We start from the raw sequence: 21,394 nt of genomic DNA on the forward strand, positions 1-21,394 counted from the left end.
TGGCAGGCAAACATGCCCAGTGCATTTTCAGGCATTTGCTGAAGGCCCGCTACCCACAGGCTGGAACAGACTCAGCCTGGAAAGGCCCAGGCAGGCGGCCGCGGATGCCATCTCCTGTGAGTCGATGGGGTCAGCTGCCTGGGGAATCCTGCGGGGGGAAGGCGAGGGAAATGGAGGTGGAGGAGCTGTGGGAAAGGCCAGGGCTGCTGGGTGCAGGGGTGGGCGGGAAGATGCACCAGCAGCACACGCAGCTTTCTCTGGGCACTGCTGTGCTCCGAGACCTCCCATGGCTCCCACTGTCTCATAGCTGTGCCTGGACACCTGCTGCCCCACCAGGTCTTCCTGTGTCTCCCCTGGCCACAGCCCTTCTTCCTGTGTCTGCAGGTTCCACCCTGCATTCTTGTAACCTCCCATCACGACTCCCTCCAGCCTCATAATAAGGGCTCAGATACCTGCCCATCCACATGTGAGATCCCAAAATATCGAACACACACCAGCAAAACTGTGAGCCGCAAGGAGAGCACTTTGGTCCCATTGGCCTTGCTGGGCAGGGGCAAGAGTGTCTCACTGTTCTCGGATGGCAAGGCTGGCATTTAAGTGGACAAAAGACCTAAATGTAAAAGACAGAACTATAAAATTTCTGGAAAATAGCATGGAAGAAAAGCTACATAACCTTGGGTTTGGTGATGAATTTTTAGATCAACACCAAAAGCATGAGCTATAAAAGAAAAAATTGATGTTGGACTTTATTAAAATTAAAAACTTTTTCTCTGCAAAAGAAGACATTTGCAAAACACATATCTCCTAAAGAGTTTATCATTCAAACATACAAAGGACTCTAAAAACTCAATAGGAAAAATAAACAACCCAGTGAGAAATGAGCCAAACATCTGGGCAGACCCCACACCAAAGACAGGCAGATGGCAAGTAAGCCCCTGAAATATGCACGACAGCCCATGTCATGGCGGAGCTGCAAATTAAAACACACGGAGACACCACCACGTACCCGTCAGCGTGGCCGAAACCCAGGACATGGATAGCACCGAAGGCTGGCGAGGATGTGGCCACGGGAGTGTGCACCCAGCACTGCTGGAGGCACAGGGTGGTGCGGCCACTTGGAAGACAGCGTGGCAGTTTCCTACAAACCTAAGCAGGCCATGACCAGACAACTCAACGGTCAGGCCCACAGGAGTTGAAATCCTCCATCCACACAAAAACCTGCACATGGAGGTTTATAGCAGCTTTATTCATAATCACCAAAATCACCTGGAAGCAGCTGAGATGTCCTTCAGTAGATGGATAGATCCAGACAGTGGAATATCATTCAGTGCTAAGAAGAAATGAGCTGTCAAGCCATGAATAGACACGGAGGAAACACAGATGCAATGAATAAGTGAAAGAAGCCGCTTTGAGAAGGCTGCACGCTATAGGTTTCTAACTACACGACATTCTGGAAAAGGCACAACTATGGAGACAGTAGAAAGATCAGTGGTTGCCACGGGTTAGGGGGATAGAGGGATGAACAGGCAGAGCACAGAGGATTTTTAGGGCAGTGAAGCTCCTCTGGATGAGACTGTAATGCTGGATCCATGTCGTTGTACCCATGTCCAAACTCACAGAAGTGTAATACCAAGAACGAGCCCTAACGTAAACCGTGGACCTTAATTAATAATAATGTATCAAGAACAAGCCCTAACGTAAACCGCGGACCTTAATTAATAATAATGTATCAAGAACCAGCCCTAAGGTAAACGCGGACCTCAATTAATAATAATGTATCAAGAACCAGCCCTAAGGTAAACCGCGGACCTCAATTAATAATAATGTATCAAGAACGAGCCCTAACGTAAACCACGGACCTCAATTAATAATAATGTATCAAGAACCAGCCCTAAGGTAAACCGCGGACCTCAATTAATAATAATGTATCAAGAACGAGCCCTAAGGTAAACCGTGGAACTTAATAATAATGTATCAAGAATGAGCCCTAATGTAAACTGTGGACCTTAATTAATAATAATGTATCAAGAGTGGCTAAACTATGACAAATGTATCACACCAATGCCACCTGTTAATAGGGGGGAGTGGGGGATGGAACGGCTGGGGTGTGGCTGGAGGGAACTTTATACTATCAGCTCAATATTCTGTAAATCTACAACTTTACTAAGAAATTTAAGTCTATTCGTTTTCTAAGAAAGGGCATCCCCGAAGCTGTGGTGGGGGCACTCCTTTTGGGGTGAGCTGGAGAAGGCCAGGCTGAGGGGACCAGGACAGCATTCCAGGCAGAGAACGTGCACGGTGGGCAGGCTGAGTCCTGGCGGACCCCAGGCTGCGGCACCCCTGGAGGAAGGGCCGGGCATGCAGAGGCCCAGCAGCCAGTCTCATCCTGACCCACCTATCAATTCTGACTCCACGGTGCTGACACTACTGTCCGGCGTCACCAAGATCAGAGCAAATACCAGTCCCACTTTTCACTGGAAGATAAGAGGGGGAAAGGCAGTTACGGAGGTTTCCACTGCAGCAAAACCCGAGACAGCAGAAACTGGGGCTGGAGAATTGCCTCCTGCAGCGATACTGAGACTTAGGAACCTGGGCACCAGGAGTGTGAGGGAGGGGGACGTGCAGCTACTGTGAGCTGCGTGGTGTGGGCTGGGACCACTGAGATGCCAGCTGCTGCAGACTCCAGCAGACCACAAAGCCAGGGGTGCTTTTGGAACATGATAGTGGCACTGGTTACAGCCGGGATGTGGCATCCCCTTTGGGGTTTTGGATTGGCAACATTTACCACGGGCAGTATCTGGGAGCTTCATTTTGTTGATGCTTTTTGGGAAGGAGAAAGGCCGGGAGGAAGGCTGGCAAATGGCACAGCCGCTGTGCCAGGACGCGGGTGCTAGATGGGCCTTCACACATGGGAGCCCCCACCCCTTGCTCTAACAGAGCTCAAGTGCCCCCTAAAAGCACATGGCCCCTCTGAGGATGCAGAGTGGGGCGGGAGGAGAGCGCCAGGTGCACGAGTGATACCCAGGGTCTGTGCCACTGGGGTGTGCGGGGCAGAGAATGCGTCAGCCCCATGGACAGTTGGGTGGGTCCTGGCCACGGGGTCCCTGAGATACAGTGGATGCTGAGACGGCCACGTCTGACTTCACAGCACACACATGCCGCCTCCATGGGACACATGTGCTCCTTAGGGGCCCAGGGACAGCTCTGGTGGGCAGACAGCAGCCCCGGGCCACCCTCGCCTTCTCCCCCTGTGATGGTACACAGTAAGAATGAGGAACTAGTTCCTGACAGCTCCTTCTCAGGAAGCTTTAACTTCCCACGGCCAGCCCTTGTGTTGCGGATTTAGGTCGAACGCAGCTCTCCCATTTGTCAGCACCTCTGGCGACAGGGCTGCGCCCCAGGGCTCCTCTCCCTCTGAAGGCAGGCGGGCCACGCACAGCCACTGGAGCTTCTCATGGGAGCAGCGCTCAGCCAACCCGAGCCAGTTCCGCCTGAAGAGATTCCCCCGCTGTGTGCTGGGTGTGGGCGGTGGGCAAAATCCAGAAGCAGAGACGATGGTGCCTGGCAAGGCCCCAGCCCCGGCTCAGGAGGGCACCCTGCTTTCTGGGAAGAGATTACTTCCCTAATCACAGTTGGCTCTAACTAATCCTAAAATGAACCTTCAGATCTTGAGAAAACCAGGATTAAAGACAGAAACCTGGAAGTGGCGCTCACATGGGCGAGCCCTCAGGGAGGCGTGCTCAGGCAGTCCCGGTTCCGAGACGCTTCACACACTCCCTCTTCCTCCCTGACCTGAGGTCTCCCGGGCTCTGTGCCGCCAGGGCTGTCCCTCCAGGGGCTCTGTCCCTCAGGGGGCTCTGAGGCCCAGCCTCCGGCCTGTGCCCTCCCTCCTCACCTCTGCAGAGTCACCCAAGACCAGTGGCCGCTGGCTCCCCCTTCCTGGGGCCCACCCTGCCCCCCCGAGGCCCATCGGGTCTTGCCTGTCGGGGGCTTTGCTCACTGCGGCCCCTCAGGCAGTCCTGCCCAGTGGCTCCCACATCCAGTAGGTGGGGAAGGAGTGGTACGGCCCGCTGAGGGCCCCATGAGGGCTGGGTTCTAAGGGGAATCTGCCTTCGCCGTCCGGTCAGCCCCGTGTCCCCTGCACCAAACATCTGGGTCTGAATCTGAGGACGGAGCCCGCAGTAGCTGCTGTTCTTCCACACTTTGTGTCACCCCCAAAGCTCTTAAAAACAGGCATTTTCAACTTTCCCATTCAGGCTTAAAGAAACCCTTTCCCAACAAAGAACTCAAACCCTTGGACTTTGGCATGACAGCTCAGCAGGCGGTGAGCCTGCAGGTTCCCTGATCCACCAGAAAGGAGGAAGCTGCCAGTGTGCCCCTGGCTCCCGCTCCTTCCCTCTGCCCTAGCCCTGCACAGTCCAGAAGGGGACCCTGGCTCTGTCCCTCCCCAGGGCTGGCTCCCAGAGCCAGATAGGGTGTCCCGGCTGGGATGGTCCAGCACAAAGCCCTCGGGGATGCACTCAAAGGCCGCCCTCCAGGGACCAGGAGCTTGGCACAGGTCACCTGGTCTTTCCCTAAGGCAGAGCCTTCCATGGGGAGACATGGGGAGATTTCTCGGCCCCCCACCCCTCACCCCAGAGTCCATGGGGAGATTTCTCGGTCTCCCACCCCAGAGTCCATGCCATCAGCCTGGAGTCTCTGTCACAGCCCTAACCACCCCCAGCACAGCAGCACAAACGGCCAGACCCATTCCCAGGATGTGCCGCGCCCCATTTGTGGAATTCCCACAGCCCCTCCTGCTCTGCCCGCCCCTCCCTCCTTCCTTGCAGGCCCCTGTGGACGGTGCACACACGGGAACCCCTTGGGCACCCTGGCTGCTCTCCTGACTCCACCTGGACACGGCCCCAGGCTCCATCTCAATTCTTCCTAGACTGACGACACGACACTTTGGAAATGGACTTGACACACAGCCAGCCCCAAGGGAAGGCTGGCAGTCGGACAGAACAGGGAGCCCAGAGCTCAGGCTGGTAAGGGCACTCGCCAACGTGAGGGAGCGACCCAGAGCTGAACATGGTCATCACACAGCCAGAGTGCAAGGACCACCTGCTGCTCCTGCTTATCCTCCGCAGGCTCTCCTGCTCCTCAGACACACACACACATCCTGCTGCTCCTGAAACACCCACGCATTACCGCCTGCCACTCACAAACCCATGCACAACCCCTGCCCCTCACACACACACACTCCCCCTGCCCCTCACACACACTCCCCCTGCCCCTCACACACACACACACACTCCCCCTGCCCCTCACACACACACACACTCCCCCTGCCCCTCACACACACACACACACTCCCCCTGCCCCTCACACACACACACACTCCCCCTGCCCCTCACACACACACACACTCCCCCTGCCCCTCACACACACACACACTCCCCCTGCCCCTCACACACACACACTCCCCCTGCCCCTCACACACACACTCCCCCTGCCCCTCACACACACACACACACACTCCCCCTGCCCCTCACACACACACACACACTCCCCCTGCCCCTCACACACACACACACACACACTCCCCCTGCCCCTCACACACACACACACTCCCCCTGCCCCTCACACACACACACACTCTCCCCCTAACCCTCATCCACACTTTTTGCCTCAGGCACTTCGCTCTGGCTATCCCTTCCCTGGACATGCTTCCCCCTAACCCACACGGCTGGCTGACCCCTCTGCCCCAGGGATGGCTTCCTGACTGTCTTTGGTCCTTGGTGTCCTCCCAGGAGTGCTGCCCCATGGGATATTTGGGTCTCATTTGAAGTGGGATCCCCACTGCCTACAGGGCGTGATAGGCACTGAATGTTTATTGAATGAATATTAAACTGGAGAGAGCTCCTCCATTGCCCAGAGCTCTGGGTGCTGCAAAGCCCAGCATTTTGGGCTACCTCGATAAGACAGATGAGACCATTCAAGCTCCTAAAAGCGGTTGGTATGCTAAGGGTATTGGCTGCCTGTGACCCGAGTTCTATTCTGTGTCCCAGGAGGGTGCCAGGTTGGGCAGTCCCAGCACCAAGTCAGGGCCTGCCCAGGGTGTGTCTGCATCTTCCGAGGTCTGGCAACATCAGGATGGGGCTGGGTTTGTCTGTCTTATTCCAGAAGGCATATAGCTAAGGCATAGCTAAGATTTCAGCTGACAGTGGAACATGTTTTAGGCCAGGTGAGTGGGGTTTCTCTCTGGGCACATGACCCACTCCTGGGAGAGCTCTGTGTGGGGCAGATGGTGCTCACCATGAGGAGCCCAGATCTGCCAAAGTGCTCTGAGCCGATGCTGCAATTCCTTGTCAATGATCCCACTTTGCAGGTTAAGTCTGCCACTCCTTGGCAGGCGGCGCCTCTAAAGCCATTGTCATCCAGAAGTAGGTGTGCTGCTCCCTGGAGGCTCTGCAGTAATTTAAGGAAATAATTCAGCCAAGGAGCTGAGACAGCCTCTTCCTGGGCCCAGTGTCCAGATGGTTTTGGATGAAGCTTACACATGGGAAGCCAATGTTTATCCCTCCACTCCTTCACTCTCCCATGCGTGCATTCATCCATCCATTTGTCCATCCACTCATTCGTTCATTCCTCCTTCACCCACCTGTGGGTGCATCCATCCATCCACTCATCCATCCATCCATCCATCCACATATCTACCCATCCTTCCGCCCATCCCTCCATTTACTCATCCATTCGCCCATCCACTCACTCATCTATCCACCAACCATTCACACATCAGCCATCCATCCATCTGTCCATTCACTCACTCACTCATTCATCCATCCATCCATTCACTCATCCACCTATCCACTCATCCACATATCCATTCATTCACTCATCCATCCATCAATTCACTCACCCACCCATCCATCAATCCACTCATCCATCCATCCATTCACTTATCCATATATCCATTCATTCATCCATCCATCCATCAATCCACCCATCCATCTATTCACTCATCCATTCATCCAAGCCATCCATCCATCCACTCGTCCATCCATCAGTCCACTCATCCATCCAGCTATCCATTCACTCATCCATCCATCAATCCACTCATCCATCCATTCATCCATCCATCCATTCACCCATCCACCTATCCATCCATCCACTCACTCATCCATCTATCAATCCACTCATCCATCTATCCATTCACTCATTCATATATCCATTCATTCATCCATCTATCCATCCATCCATCCACCCATCCATCCATTCACCCAAGCCATCCAGCCATCCACCCATCCATCCATCCATCCATCCATTCACCCATCCACCTATCCATCCATCCACTCACTCATCCATCTATCAATCCACTCATCCATCTATCCATTCACTCATTCATATATCCATTCATTCATCCATCTATCCATCCATCCATCCACCCACCCATCCACCCATCCATCCACTCATCCATTCACCAAAACCATCCATCCATCCAAACCATCCATCCATCCATCCATCCATACACTCATCCACCCATCCGACCATTCACTCATCCATCCGTCCATCCACTTATCCATCCATCCACCCATCATCCATCCATCCATCCATTCGCTCATCCACCCTTCCATCCATTTACTCATCCATTCATCCATTCATCAATCCACGCATCCATCCATCTATTCACTCATCCATCCATCCACATGTCCATTCACGTGCTCAGATCTGCAGGACTCTGCTGGGGACAGACACTGGGGACACAGGAGGAATAAGACAGACAATCTCTGCCCTTGTGGCATCAACCTGGTTGAGCCAAAAGACCCTGGAGGAGGAGGTGTCCTCAGGAGCTAAGAGGAGGAAGGCTCTGAGCTCAGGAAAGGTGGAGCAGGAGAGATGCTGAGTGTGAAGGGATGAAGCTGGGGTGAGCGCATGATTTGGGGGAGGGTGGAGTCTGGCACCCCAGGACCTGGTACCCTGAGACCTGGCACCCTGAGACCTGATACCCCGAGATCTAGCACCCTGAGATATGGCACTTCGTGACCGGGCACCCTGAGGCCTGGCACCCTGAGGCCTGGCACTTGGAGATCTGGCATCCTGAGACCTGGTACCCCAACACCTGGTACCCAGAAACCTGGCACGCCAACACCTGGCACCCTGACACCTGGTATCCTGAGACTCTTGTCTCATGGGTGGGTGAGGAAAGCCTTGGTGGCTTCATCGTGCACTGAGACTCCTGGGTGTGGGACTCAGCCCAGACGCTGGGCAGATGATGTGCAGGATGGGAACCCCAACTCTAAACATGCCCCAGTGCAGCCTCTGGCTCCTGGAGAAGCCGGCAGTGGGGGTGGCCACACTGGGAGAGCTCAGCCATTTCTGCAGTAGACATGAGGCTGGTTAGGTGCTGGAGCTTGAGCCCAGACAGGCATCTTCACAAGCCTGTGTGGTCACAGGGAGCGCCACACACGCCCAGAGGCGGGGAGTTCCTGGGGTGGCAGGGAGTGGGTTGGGGGGGCTGGTGGCCAAGAGTGACTCACCATCCCTGTCTCTCTCTGAGCCTCTGGCGGAGCTGCCAGGTACCCACAGGGAGCCCTGGTGGTTCCTTCCCTGCCCCCGATGCTATCAGCACTTCCCAACCTTTGCCCCTTTCCTCAGGATTCTCCCGGGCGACACCTTAGCTCCAAATGCCATGGATTGTTTTACAGCCTACAGCTGATTCTCCGTGGGCAGCTCCTGGAAAATGAGACTTCACCCCTTCAGGGCCAGACCCTCCCCTGTGGAGACTCCTGGGGGAGTCTTTGCTTCCAGGCCTCCCGTGATGGCTCCTGACTCCAAACCCACTGAGCACACCTCTCCTGCCAGGACTGGGGTCCACAGGGCCCACTCACTGGTCCTCTCCTGGGAGGACTGGGTCCCCTGGGGACTTTGCTGACCACCCTGGCCTTCTAGGCCATCCTTGTCCCCAGATCCTCCTTTCCTATGCTTCTTCAAGGAGAATCTAAGGGCAGTTCAGCCGGAGTGGGTAGCAGATATGGTGAGGGGGTAGGTGCCGTGCACATTGAGGGATTCCTGCCTCCAGGACCAGAGCACATGCAATAAAACCATCCACCCCAGGAGGTGATGACGACCCACAGCCGCCCTCACAGCCTGGGCACCGAGTGCCCGGTGGAAGGCTGCACCTGGGAGAAATCCACAGCTTAGGCAGGTGGTCTAGGCAGTGTCACACCCCCAGTGGCGGAGGCTCCCTGGGACACGCTGGGTAAGACAGCGGGGGTCCGGGAGTCAAGTGTTGGGTGAGGACGACCTCCTGCGCCCACCCAGACAGCAAGGAAGCACCCAGTGCCTCGGATTTGGGGCCGGGAGCAGGGAACCTGGTGCTCATGGATCTGGGTCTTGACCCTGTCCAGTTAAGGAGAAGGTGCTGGAACCCCAAGGCTGAAGCTCCTGCAGAAAAGCATTCCCACACTCCCACAGGGGGGGTAATGCCGCTCAGAGGGGGGTGGGGGGGCTGCGCCGCTCAGAGCAGGGGGCTGCACTCCTGACCCTGCGCCCCAGCGTCCTCCTGACCCTCCTACGGCTGCGCAAGGCACTGCAGACTCCAGATACCTGTCTTGCTCCTGCCTGCCCTTCCAGCCAGGGTTCACCAAGATGTGGGGCGGCCTGGGCCTCCCCCCTCACATCCCTCAGCAACACAAGCTCCATTTTGAGAGCCTGCCCCCACTGCCCCCACCCAGCCCCACTGTCCCGGTTTCCCCGTGGGCAGTCACTGCCGCTGCTCAGGTCCTAACCCTCAAGGCGCCACCTCCCTGAGCCAGCGCTGCCCAGCTCTGGAGTTCGGGCCCCATGGGATGTCGGCTCCCACACCTTCTGTGCGTCCACGACCCAAGGGGTCCCCACGGCCAGATGCTTGGGGACAAATAGACCCAGCTGGGCCTAGAATCCACTCCCGGCCCCAGCCCCTCCCCGGTTTCCGACATCTCAAAATTGTAACTCCCCCAGTTCCCTTCTGGTCGGGTCCTGTCGCTCATGTGTGGCTCAGAGCTAGGGGCGAGGTCAGCGCAGCAGAGCCCCCCGAAGGGTCGAGAACAGGATGGGACCAGGAGGTCTGGCCCCTGCTGTGTCACTGATGACCCTGTGACATCCCCACTCCTGCTTCAAGGAGGCCCTGCTGTCCACCGCCCTGATGCCCAAGGGAAGCTCCCCACCATCCTCCCGGAATCTCCCCGGTGCCATTCTCTGCCCCATGGCCAGGCAGTCGTCTGAGAACCCAGATCTGACCACATCCACTCCTCACCACGACGCTAGGTGGGGACCAAAGTCCTCCAAGGCCTGTAGCTGACTTGCTCAGGCCTCCCTCTGCCTCCTCCTGCCTCCCCAGGGACCCACCCTGGGCCTCCTCCTCTGGCTTCTGACACCCCTGCCTCCCTCTCCTTCCAGGGGCCCATTGCTTGCAGTCCTGACACCTGCCACTGCCTGGATCCCACCCCAGGGCCCCCACCCAGTGCTGCCAGGCCTGGCAGTCTCTGCAAGGCACAGCCTCAGCCCCCAGAGGAAGCCCAGGAAGGAAGGAAAGCCTGGCCCAGGGTTCCCAACACAGACGGTGCAGGGTGAGGCGGGGATTCTGGTGGGCACCTAAGGCCTAGAGTGGCCCTGGTGTGGGTGGCTGCAGGCTGGGGGCCCCCAAGGGGCACAGGAGGAAGCCCCCTCACTCTGCCTGAGGCAGACACTAGGCCCTGCCGCCTCCACTGCTAAAGACTTCCTCGTCCTCTCAGTCTGGGAGGTCTGCACTGTGGACTGGCTCCGTGGCCTCGGCCCCTGCCTCCCCTTCTGCATTTTAAAAAGATGCTGTAAAAGGCAGGGGAACCCCAGTGCACACAAATAGGGGGCTTGTGGGGAGCCCTTGCCGGAGCCAGACACGCGGCCTGAGGCTGGTGGGCCAACAGCAGCACCTGTTCCTTGCCCAGGCTCCTGGGCCACCTGCTGAGGCCCCAGCCCCAGTGTTTGCTTGAGGCAGCTCTGGCCCTCTGGCCATCCTCTGTCCCAAGCTGCCTGGAGTAGAAATCTCCTGGGATCAACATTGCCGTGGGTTTCAGGGTCCCTGGACTCTTATTTCCCCAACCAGGTTACAAATGGCTTGAAGAAGGCTGGGGCTGTGAGTTAGAAACACTCAGGATGTGTGAGAAATTCAACAAATGTTTGGAAAAGCAACAGGAATGGCAGCTCTTTTCTGCTGGAAGAGACATTTCTGTTCGTGTAACTTGAGACTGAAAGAGTGTGGCCAACCCCTGACCATTTTAAACAACAAAATGTGCCAAGCAGCTTAGTAGGTTCAGACCCCAGTCCGGGGGCTGTGGGCATGTGGAGGAGGCTGGGTGAAACTGGAGAAGTTCCCGCTGTGGTGCAGGCTTGGGCCCCGGCGTCTGTGAAGGCCTGGACCTGAGGGTCCTCTGGGAACACAGGTCGTGCACCTGAGGCTGGCTGCACAAGGAGGACGGTCTGGGACAGCGGAATCTGAGAAGTCCAGAGTTCACAGGGAAGGGGTTGGGGGAGGAAGCACACAGGGAGGGCTGGGGGCTGTGTTCAAGAGGTGTGGCTGGCAGAGAGGGGATGCGGGGTGGGACACCCTGGGGGCCAATCAGGGCAGACCCAGAGCAGACCTCAGCTGTCACTGCCGGGGCTGCAGAGTGCACAGTGGGTTGAGGGGACGACAGGGAGCGGAAAGGGCAGGTCTGGAGAGGGTCTGCGCCTGTGGGATACCGCGATGAGCTCCCACAGCTGCACAGGGTAAGGCTCTCGCCTTCCCAGGTGGGGCCAACAATCCCGAGACAAAGACAGCCACTGGGTGCTATCAGGGTGGGCCTTTGTAAAGGACCGCCCTGCCCCGGGGAGTTGCTGCTGGAGCCGGCAGCCTCCCCGCCCTCAAGGACGTCTTCCCAGAACCAGTCCAAGTGTTTGGGAGACCTGAAGGCTTTTCCCTGTGAATAACAAACTCTGAGGCCAGGCAAAGCCCTGGTCAGTGTGCCTTATCTGCGGGCTCCCAGGCGGGGCTGGCTGGTGCCTGGCGGCTGTCATTGGACCTTCAGATGCCAGATTCTGACTCTGTACACTGGGCTAAACTGGGAGAGGCCCCAGCTTGTACAGAAATTACATATTCACGGCCGGGCGCAGTGGCTCACGCCTGTCATCCCAGCACTTTGGGAGGCCGAGGCGGGTGCATCACCTGAGGTCTGGAGTTCAAGACCAGCCTGACCAACATGGAGAAACCCTGTCTGTACTAAAAATACAAATTAGCTGGGCGTGGTGGCTCATGCCTGTAATCCCAGCTACTCGGGAGGCTGAGGCAGGATGTGGAGGTTGCAGTGAGCCGAGATCGCGTCATTGTACTCCAGCCTGGGCAACAAGAGCAAAACTCTATCTCAAAAAAAAAAAAAAAAAGAAAAAAGAAAAAAAAAGAAATTACCTTTTCAGTTTACACCAGGGGGGCACTCCCGTCAGAGGAAAGCAGGGTGAGAGCTTTAGGACTGGGCGGCCGCAGAGCCCAGGTTGAGTCTGGACCTCCCTGATGCCCCAGGGGCCCTTCTCAAGGAAATCAACTGTAGGAGGCAGCCAGCCTCAGAGACTCCCCCGCGGCCAGCATCGCAAGCCCCCAGTGGAAAGCCCAGGGAGGACAGCCTGAGCCTGGAGAGCAGGCAGCCCGGGGAGCTGAAAGACACCAGGGCGAGGAGGAGGCTGCGGAGAAGGGAGGAGGCGGGAGGGCTCAGAAGAGCCCTTATGAGACAGAAAGCAAACACACAAGGGGCCTGAAGGGGAGGGGAGACCCTGGCATAAATAGGGCAGGCGGCAGGCGTCACTGAAGGAAAAGGCGGCTTCTCCAATCAAGCCTGCTGGGCGTACCAGGTTCCACCAAGGCCAAGGTCCTCTCAGCTGTTCTCCCCGGAGCCTGTCCCTCCCCTGTCCTGCGTGGGCGCCCCTCCTCGGCCCCAGCATCGAAACCTCCTCTCGCCCCAGTCCAAAGCTGCTCTGGAAACCTGCCGCGGCGCCTGCTGCTCTGATCTTGCTTCTCCTGGCCCCACTCGGGCCCCCTAATCCCCCCTCCACACGAGTGACCACCTCCCTGCCACCCCTGGAGAGACCCTCCCCTGTGGACCAACACATGAAACTTTGATCCCCACGAGCTCCTCAGGAAGCTGACCTTCCTGTCACCTTGCCAGGAGCTACCTGCCGTGCCCACATTACTGGTTCATTGGCGCCAGTTAAGAAGAAGAGAAATCTGACCGACCGGGATTTTCTAAAAAAAAAAGGAGGCCCGCCAATGGGAACGCTGCGCCTGTAGGGAGGATTCTGCTGGGTTTCATGCGGGTAGCACCGCTTTTCTTTTCTGCCCTTGTAACTCACGAAAAAACGCCATCACTCCAAGGACGTTTCTCTAAAAAGCCTGAGAACCCCGAAGGAAACCCGGCCCCGGGGACTCCCTGGGCGCGAGCAGCCTGCAGTCTGCGGGGCTCGGAGCGGAGGCGGGGCGGAGACCCCACAGGGACCCGGGAGCCGGGAGTCGGGAGCTCCGAGGCTGTGCCCCCGCCGGGGAGGGGAGACCTCGGGACCCGCAGGGGCGGCTTAGCGCGGCCAGAGTCGCTCCCGAGTCTCGCTCTGCTGGACCCGAGAGCCGGACTCTCCCGGGCGGCCGCCGCGCGGCTCCGACCTGATGCGCGCGGCCACAACGAAGCCCCCAGACCCAGCAGAGGCGGCCGCATACCCCGCGGGCAGATCCGGAGACCCCGGGGCCACTTACCGATCTTGGCCAAGCTGGCCACGAGGATCCAGAGCGCGATGACGTAGGGATCCTGCACGTGGGCCCACTTGAAGGTGACCACCTGGAAGCCCCCGCTCTCGCCGTGCGCGCCGCCGGGCTCCACCTCGACGCCCCCGGCCCGCGCCACCCCGCCCAGCGCCAGCGCCAGCAGCAGCCCCCGGTCGGGGCCCCGGGCCCCGAGTCCCCACATTGCCGCCTGCTCAGCGCAGGGCTGGGACGCGCATGTCGCGGGGGGTCCCGGCTGGGCTGGGCCGACGCGCGGGGCTGGGACCCGGCGAGGACCCGGCGCGCTCCGGTGCCGGTACCGGCTACAGTCCGATCCCCGCCCGCCGGGGTGGCCTTTAATCCCGCGGCCCCCTCCCGCCCCGGGGCGGAGCCTGCCCGCCCCCGCCGCGCACTCGCGAGCGCAGACACCGCCGCAGCTCCCGGCACGCCCGCCCCGCCCGCGCACGCCCACCCCGCGCTCCCTGGTGCCCACCCTCCCCCGGAGCCCGCGGCCTGGAGGTCCGGGAGGTCGCGGCAAGAGCGATCCCGGGACTGCGCGGCCGCCTTCCTGGGGCGTGGGGAGCACAGCGCGGGGCAGCGGGACAGGCGGTTCCGCGCAGCTCCTGGGATGCCCGGGCAGCTGTGGGTGCGCTCGCCCCAACCCTCCTTCATAAACGCAGGGCCTGGGGCTGCGCAGACCCCACAGGGCGGCCCAAGGGTGCACAGGTGCCCCAGGTGTGTCTTCACACAGCCCCTCGCTATTGTCTTCAGCAGGAACCTGCATTCCACAGCCGGACCGGCCACTTACCAGAACTCGGGGGCGCCCAGGCCTTGCGTGGTGCGCTGGTAAGTCTCTCTGCCCCTCCCATCGCCAGCCAGCATCCCCCACCCCAGGCTCTGAGATGGGAGCCCAGGGGCCCCCGTGGTCTCCCCGCCCCATCCCCTGCCTTTAGACCTCCGCCCAAAACAATTCGATACCCCCAGGGCTTCACACTGATGCGGGGCCTCTGCCCACAGCCCACTCCAGCAGCACTGGCTCTGTTAAGCATCTCAGGCTCCACTGTGCAAACCACACCCCTGTTTTCCTCCAAGCCCACCCTGCAGCCTTCCAGCCCCAGACCTGGGACGCAGGTGGACTTCTTTCGCTCACCAGGTTTCCAAGCTCTTAGCATATCTGCTCTACGTTCAAAATGTGCACAAAACCAGCGGCTTCTGGGAGCCTGCAGCCACCTGCAAAGGCTCCTGCTCGGCGCTTTACCTGCCCCTTCAGTCCCTCCTATTGGGACCCTCCCTCTCAGAGGAAAGGCTCAACGTCTCCCGGGAGCTCAGACCCCAGCCACTGCCTGACCCCCACCCCCATGCACTGCACGGCCCACACCAGCAATCGGCGCCTCTCGGGGCCTTTGCACGCCCTGCTCCCTCTGTTTGGACGGCTCTTGTGTGCTCCCTTCCTCGGCTCCCCAGGGGCTTGGCTCCAATGCCACCTTCTTGTCCCACCCGCTACCCACTCAGCTCACAACTGTGGCAGCTAAGCTCCTGCCTCCCCTGCTTACTCGGTTGGCTCCGGGAATCAGCTCACCTCCCAGCCCTGGGGGCTGCTGGCTTTGACCTTGAGCTGTCTGCCCTCACCGTGGGAATGTCTGCTCCACGAGCAAGGGGCTCATGCCTACATCCCAGGAGCTTGGAAGATAGCTGGGCACACAATAGCACTCGCAAGATAGTGGCTGAGCGGATGGATGATAGGTGGATGGAAGGACAGATAGGTGGACAAAGGGCAGGTGGGCGGTGGGGTGGGTGCGGATGGAGGATGGATGTGTCTTCTGACGTCTGAGTGGGGGCTGCGGGGGCCTGAGGAGGACAGTGCTGAGTTCAATGACTTCACCCTGCAAGGGCCCCAGTTTCATGCTAATGGAAGTGGCCTGTGTAGCACAGGGAAGGTACATTCAGATGGTGCTCGCCTGGTGACTCGGCTGCTGAGTGGCGTGGAGGGAGGGCAGCACTGGCCTGGGCCACTGCAGGGTCTGGACAGGGCACCGGGGGAGTGGAAGTGTGTGACTGGCCACTAGTATGGTCTTGCGAGGTGGGAGCATCGGAGTCGCTCTTGGCCTGTGTCCCTGCCCCACCTGTCTCTGTCCCCCACTCCACTCCCAGCCTCTTGTCCCAGAGAAAAAGCCAGCAGGACAAGAACAGGATTCCCTCCAGTCCGGAGCTTCCCTGCTCTTTCCTTATGGTTCCTGGGTGGAGCTGTTAGGAACAATGTCCTCTCTGAAGATGTTGCCCTTGCATTCCACAGGAAGGCCAAATTTCCACCAGACCAGTGTGTTCCATGATGCCCACTGGACCTCCGGCCACCCCACCCCCCAACCAGCCTGTCCTAAGAGCCGACAACCTTTCTCCACAAAGCTGTTCAAAGGGCAGAAGAGCAGTGTCACTGCCTGGAAGGACAAATCCAGAACAGACACCAGTGCCAGGCGCTGGCCATCAGGTAGTGTGCTGCCCACACCTCCACTGCCCCCCACAGCAGGAAGGGCTGCTTCATGGAGAATAGAAAGGCAATGAGCCCCTGAAGTGGCGTGGCCAGAACAGGGCATACCCCACTGCCCACGAGTCCTGCCAGGGCACACCCCACTGCCCACGAGTCCCTGCACAGGTGAGAAGTGTGGCTGTTTGGCAGCATCTCAATCTGTGAGCATTTGGAGGATGAAATGCGTCTGCACTCCAAGGTTGCTGGAGGGCTCGGGGCAGACGGGCACTGCCCCAGCCTGCGATGGGCATGGCCTTGAGGATGCCAGCCTCATGCAGAAGCCAGTCTAGGGGATTATACAGGGTGTGCACACCCACTCCCCTACCCTCGGACTGGAGCCACGAACCCCTCCCTCTAACTGGGTCGTGGTTTTAGGCAGGGCCGTGGCACCCCACCACTGCAGGGGCCACCATCCATATCAGGCAGACTGTATGAACCGTGCCCCTTGGAATTGTACAGTGCACAACCTGCACATCCTCATGGCCAAAAAGACCCAGAGACTTGGGAAGTGTCCTGAGAACATTCCTGTCCTGTGGGTGGTGACGATCTGATAACTGCCCGACCACTTCCTGCCTCAGGCAGGCACGCACAGCATTCTGGATCCTTCTACCGTGGCCTGGACCCCTTGTGGTCCAGGGACCCCCTGCACATATGGGGAAGGGGCGTGGCTGTAAAACATTCAAAAATGTGGAAATAATGCAAAAGCCAGTCGGAAAACAACTGTAGTCTTATACCCAGCTGCCACAGCATCTGAACTTCAGGATTAAGAAAATAAAACTGAAAACACCTAGTCTGTCACATTAATTTCCTGTCATGAATTCCACATACGGCTTGTGAAAGTGTCTTGTGGATGAAGAGGCGCATCCATTCATACTGTTGTTAACAATATTTAAGAGAAGAAAGTTAAGTTTTTAAGTAACTTCCAATGCTCGAAGCCAGGCAAGAGACAGGCATCACTGCCCACTCTAAGTTTATTTTTCAACCCAAAGTTGTCAGGGGCCAGGTCTTCTTAAGGAAGGTTTTATTCCACTGGGAGCCACACCTGCTGGCCTCCCCTTGGTCCACATCTGCTGTGTGCCAGGCACATCTCAGCTTCAGGCAAGAGGCCCCTCTGGGAGATGCCCTTCCAGGAAAGAGACCACCGCCCCACCCCCGTCATGCCACCTCCCGTCAATGCCACTCTTGTTGGTTGTCGGATCCGTGGGATACAAATGTCTTTCTCAAAAGCAGATTAGAGCTCAGCCCTTCCCTTCCCGGGTGGCCTCTGAGGCCTCAGGTGGGACCTTTCCTCTTCTTCAGAGATGGACAGACTCTTGACCAGCCTGGAGCTGGAGGGCCTGCAGGACTTGAGGCCCGCGCTCTGGTCCATCCTGTCCGTGTTGGGCCTGGGGTCTCCTCACCCGCGGAGACTCACCTTTCCTGGCTCCCTGAGGGCACCAGCCCGGGTTGGAGTCAGACCCCCCCACTGTGACACCCCTGCAGGGGTAGCTCAGGGCCTGTGTCTGAAGCGGCAGCTCCCCCCCGGGTTGGGTGGGGAGCTCAGGGGCCGGGGGCTGCGCCGGGAGGGGCGAAGGGCTGGGGACGGCGCCGCAGGAGTGTCTCTGTGCCCCGCAGTCCACCCCAGGGCGATGGCGCGGGGAACCTGGCAAGGCCCGGCAGGCTGCGGGGCGTGGGGGGGTCGTGCGCTCCCTCCCAGCACCGTCCCCGGCCGGCCCGTCAGTGCCCGTCGGGGTCGCGCGTCCTCCCTTCCGCCCTCGGGGACAGCCCGGCCGGCCACGCCACCGAACTCGCCATGGGCCCCTCTCCGCATCCGCATGTGCATCCGCAACCGCTTCCGTCCCGCTGAGCGCGCGAACCCTCTCCCTGTCCCTCCCGCCCCGCCCGCCCCGGACACCTCTGCTGCGGTGTCTCAGCGGTCCGCGGACAGGCGACCTCCCCCGTGGACGCCCCGCTCCCGGCCGCCGCCCCGCCCCGCGCCCCGCTCCCCCGCGCCCCGGCTGCAATCCGCGCCCCTGGGCTGAGACCTCCGGTCGCCTCGCTGCGGACCTGGCGGTCACGCGCGAAGCCAGTGGCCTCCCCCCGCCCGGGGCTCCGGGATCCAGGCACCAACAGACCCGGAGGGACCGCGCCGCCCCGGGCAAACCCGCCCACCCCATTGCCCAACACAACTGGAAGCACTAAAACCGAATCCAACCGTGTGCAGAGACCAGCCCAGCGCTCTGGGAGGCCCAGGCAGAAGGATCACTTGAGGCTGGGAGCTCGAGACCAGCCTAGGCCACATAGTGAGACCCTGTCTCTAAAAAACATAATAAAAAACAGTAGCCGAGTGGTGGCGCTCGCCTGTGGCCCCCGCAATTCGGGAGGGGAAACCCTTGGGAAACGTAGAATAGAAGCAGATTCCTTTAAGCTGATAGGTAGCATCTGTAAGGCCGGCAGGAGCAGGTGCTGGCACTCAGGAAGGCTCCTCTGAGGCAGGAACCTCGGCCACCGGCCCCCACCCTCAGCCTCATCTTTGGAGCAGGTGCTGGCACTCAGGAAGCCTCCTCTGAGGCAGGAACCTCGGCCACGGGCCCCCACCCTCAGCCTCATCTTTGGAGCAGGTGCTGGCACTCAGGAAGCCTCCTCTGAGGCAGGAACCTCGGCCACGGGCCCCCACCCTCAGCCTCATCTTTGGAGCAGGTGCTGGCACTCAGGAAGCCTCCTCTGAGGCAGGAACCTCGGCCACCCGCCCCCACCCTCAGCCTCATCTTTGGAGCAGGTGCTGGCACTCAGGAAGCCTCCTCTGAGGCAGGAACCTCGGCCACCCGCCCCCACCCTCAGCCTCATCTTTGGAGCAGGTGCTGGCACTCAGGAAGCCTCCTCTGAGGCAGGAACCTCGGCCACCGGCCCCCACCCTCAGCCTCATCTTTGGAGCAGGTGCTGGCACTCAGGAAGCCTCCTCTGAGGCAGGAACCTCGGCCACCCGCCCCCACCCTCAGCCCCATCTTCAGGATGCAAGACAGCTCCCGCCTGTAGGCAGCACAGAGGTCTTCCTCGCACACTCTCAGAACCGGCAAGAGTTAGCTCAGCAAGGCTGCTGGCTGCAAAGCCAACATGCCACCGTGAACTGGGTTTCTATGCACGAACAACACACTTTTTAGAAAATGAAAGCTAATTTAACAGTACTATTCGTGCAGCATCAAAAATATGAAATACCTAGGAAAAAAAACTAGCAAGGGGTGTGGCAGAAATTTATAGGATAATTCAACAGTGAAACCAAATGGACATGGAGCTTTCTTTGTGGAAAGGTTTTAAATGATGGATTTAATTAATAAATATTAGGCTGTTTGGACTTTTCTTTTTGTGTCCATTTTGATAAATCATATTTTTTGACTTTTTGTCTTAATTCTGATAAATTGTACTTTTCAAGAAATGTGCTCATTGCATCAAAAATTCATGTTTATTGATGTAAAGCACATAATGTGATTGTAATCTCCCCTGTGTCCATAAGACTCTGCAGTGATGTCTCCCTTTTGTACCTCCTGGTGATGATTTTTGTTTTCTCTTTTATAATGATCAACATTGCTGGGAGGTTTATCAACTTTATTCATCTTTTCACAGAACCAGATTTTGGTCTTGTTGATTTTCTCTGATTTATGTCTGTCTTCTCTTTCATACATTTTACTATGATTTCCTTCCTTCTGCTTTGCCTTTATTTTGATGTCCTTTTTCTAGTTTCTTGAACTGAAAGCATAGGTCATTGGTTTCAGCATTTCCCCTTTTTAAATGTGGAACTTTTTCAATAAGCTGTGGATTTCCCTTTGGTGGCTAGTTTTGCATATCCTGGAGGCTTTTTCATATGCTGTGTGTTCCTCATTCAGCTCAAGACATTGTATCCTGGACGCTTTTATATGCTGTGTGTTCCTCATTCAGCTCAAGACATTTTCTGATTTCTACTGTGGCTCCTTTGACATATGGGTTATTTAGAAGTGTGTTGCTTAATCCACAGTTGCTTAATTTCTAAACATTTGGAGATTCTCCTCTTATCTTTCTCTTACTGAATCTGCTGTAATTCCACTCAGCCCAGAGAACACAGGCTGTGTGACCTCAGTCCTCTTATGTTTGGCGAAAGGCGCTTTGCGGGAGGAACCTGGACCTCAGTCCTCTTATGTTTGGCAAAAGGCGCTTTGTAGGAGGAACCTGGTCTGTGTGGGTGAATCTGCCTCAGTCATTGACGCAGTTCTGTGTTCTGTGCTCTGCTCAGACTCAACAGGACTTGTAGGATGCAGGGACGCAGCGCTCTAGATGTGCTGGTTTGTTCCAGTTGGGTCTGAAAATCTTTATCTTCCAAGACCTTTTCTTAGTTAATAACATGCAGACGGCTGATGGCAGCCCCCTAGGATCCTCACGCTGCAGCTGGGCCTCTCCGCCTGTGTGGGCAGCAAGGTTTCTCCCTCTCATCGCCCCCATGCCCGCCACGCTCAGGGATGTGGCCTGTGCGCCCCGTCACGGCTTCAGACCTGCTCAGAGGAAAACGAGCTCGCTCTGCTCTGGGTCCTTGGATGTGTTTTCTTCTGCCTCCTGGACTCGGTTCATTTCCCCACGGCGTCTTTATAATTTGCGTCCCTTCAGCAAATGTTTGCTTGAGCAGTGTTAGTTTCTGCATGAGGCACAGACGTACCCTCTGAATGCAGGCAGCACACGGGAAGCAGACCCTCGAGGGGGACGAATGTCAGAGGTGAGGCGCAGGCAATTTGTGAGCGTGGAGTCGCCAGGAAGGAGAGATGCGGCCGGACTGGATGCCACATTCCACCACCCAGGCCGGCTCACCTCTGCACGGCCGCATTCCAAGTCATTGTTCACACAGAATTTGGCTGCAGCGGGTGTCCTTGAGTCTCTCACACTTGAGTAATCATCCAGGTCTCCTCCTCCAGCTTCCTTTGAGGCCCCGGCCCCCCAGGGGCTCCGGCGTGTGTCCCCAGCAGACACGGCTTGGCCTGCCTGGCTCAGCCTTGCATCTACCCCCAGGGTGTGTTTGCCCCTCCTCCAGGAGATGCGCTCTTGTCCTCCCTCTCCTCCCCTCCAGGGACCCTCCAGAGGCTCATTCACTGCCT

The 21,394-nt window shown here is 58.0% G+C and overlaps 1 protein-coding gene and 1 long non-coding RNA gene across 3 annotated transcripts in view; one reads left to right on the plus strand and one right to left on the minus strand.

The window, feature by feature from the left end:
• SLC9A3 (solute carrier family 9 member A3) overlaps positions 1-14,137 on the minus strand; it is a 52,254-nt gene extending 38,117 nt beyond the window's left edge. The window contains exon 1 of the mRNA XM_063604127.1: positions 13,772-14,137. Within this exon, the coding sequence (XP_063460197.1) occupies positions 13,772-13,982 (211 nt within the window). The 5' untranslated portion in view covers positions 13,983-14,137. The remainder of the gene's footprint in view (positions 1-13,771) is intronic.
• Positions 11,844-17,083, plus strand: LOC134730352 (uncharacterized). 2 transcript variants are annotated; one of them, XR_010112103.1, is made up of 3 exons: positions 11,844-13,845; positions 14,549-14,623; positions 16,071-17,083. It is a non-coding gene; the product is annotated as an uncharacterized LOC134730352 (long non-coding RNA). The 2 variants fall into 2 exon arrangements; XR_010112102.1 differs by having other exon boundaries at positions 11,855-13,845; positions 14,552-14,623.
• Positions 17,084-21,394: the final 4,311 nt, after the last annotated feature.

This window comes from Pan paniscus, chromosome 4, assembly GCF_029289425.2.
Source record: "Pan paniscus chromosome 4, NHGRI_mPanPan1-v2.0_pri, whole genome shotgun sequence".
NCBI lineage: Eukaryota > Metazoa > Chordata > Mammalia > Primates > Hominidae > Pan > Pan paniscus.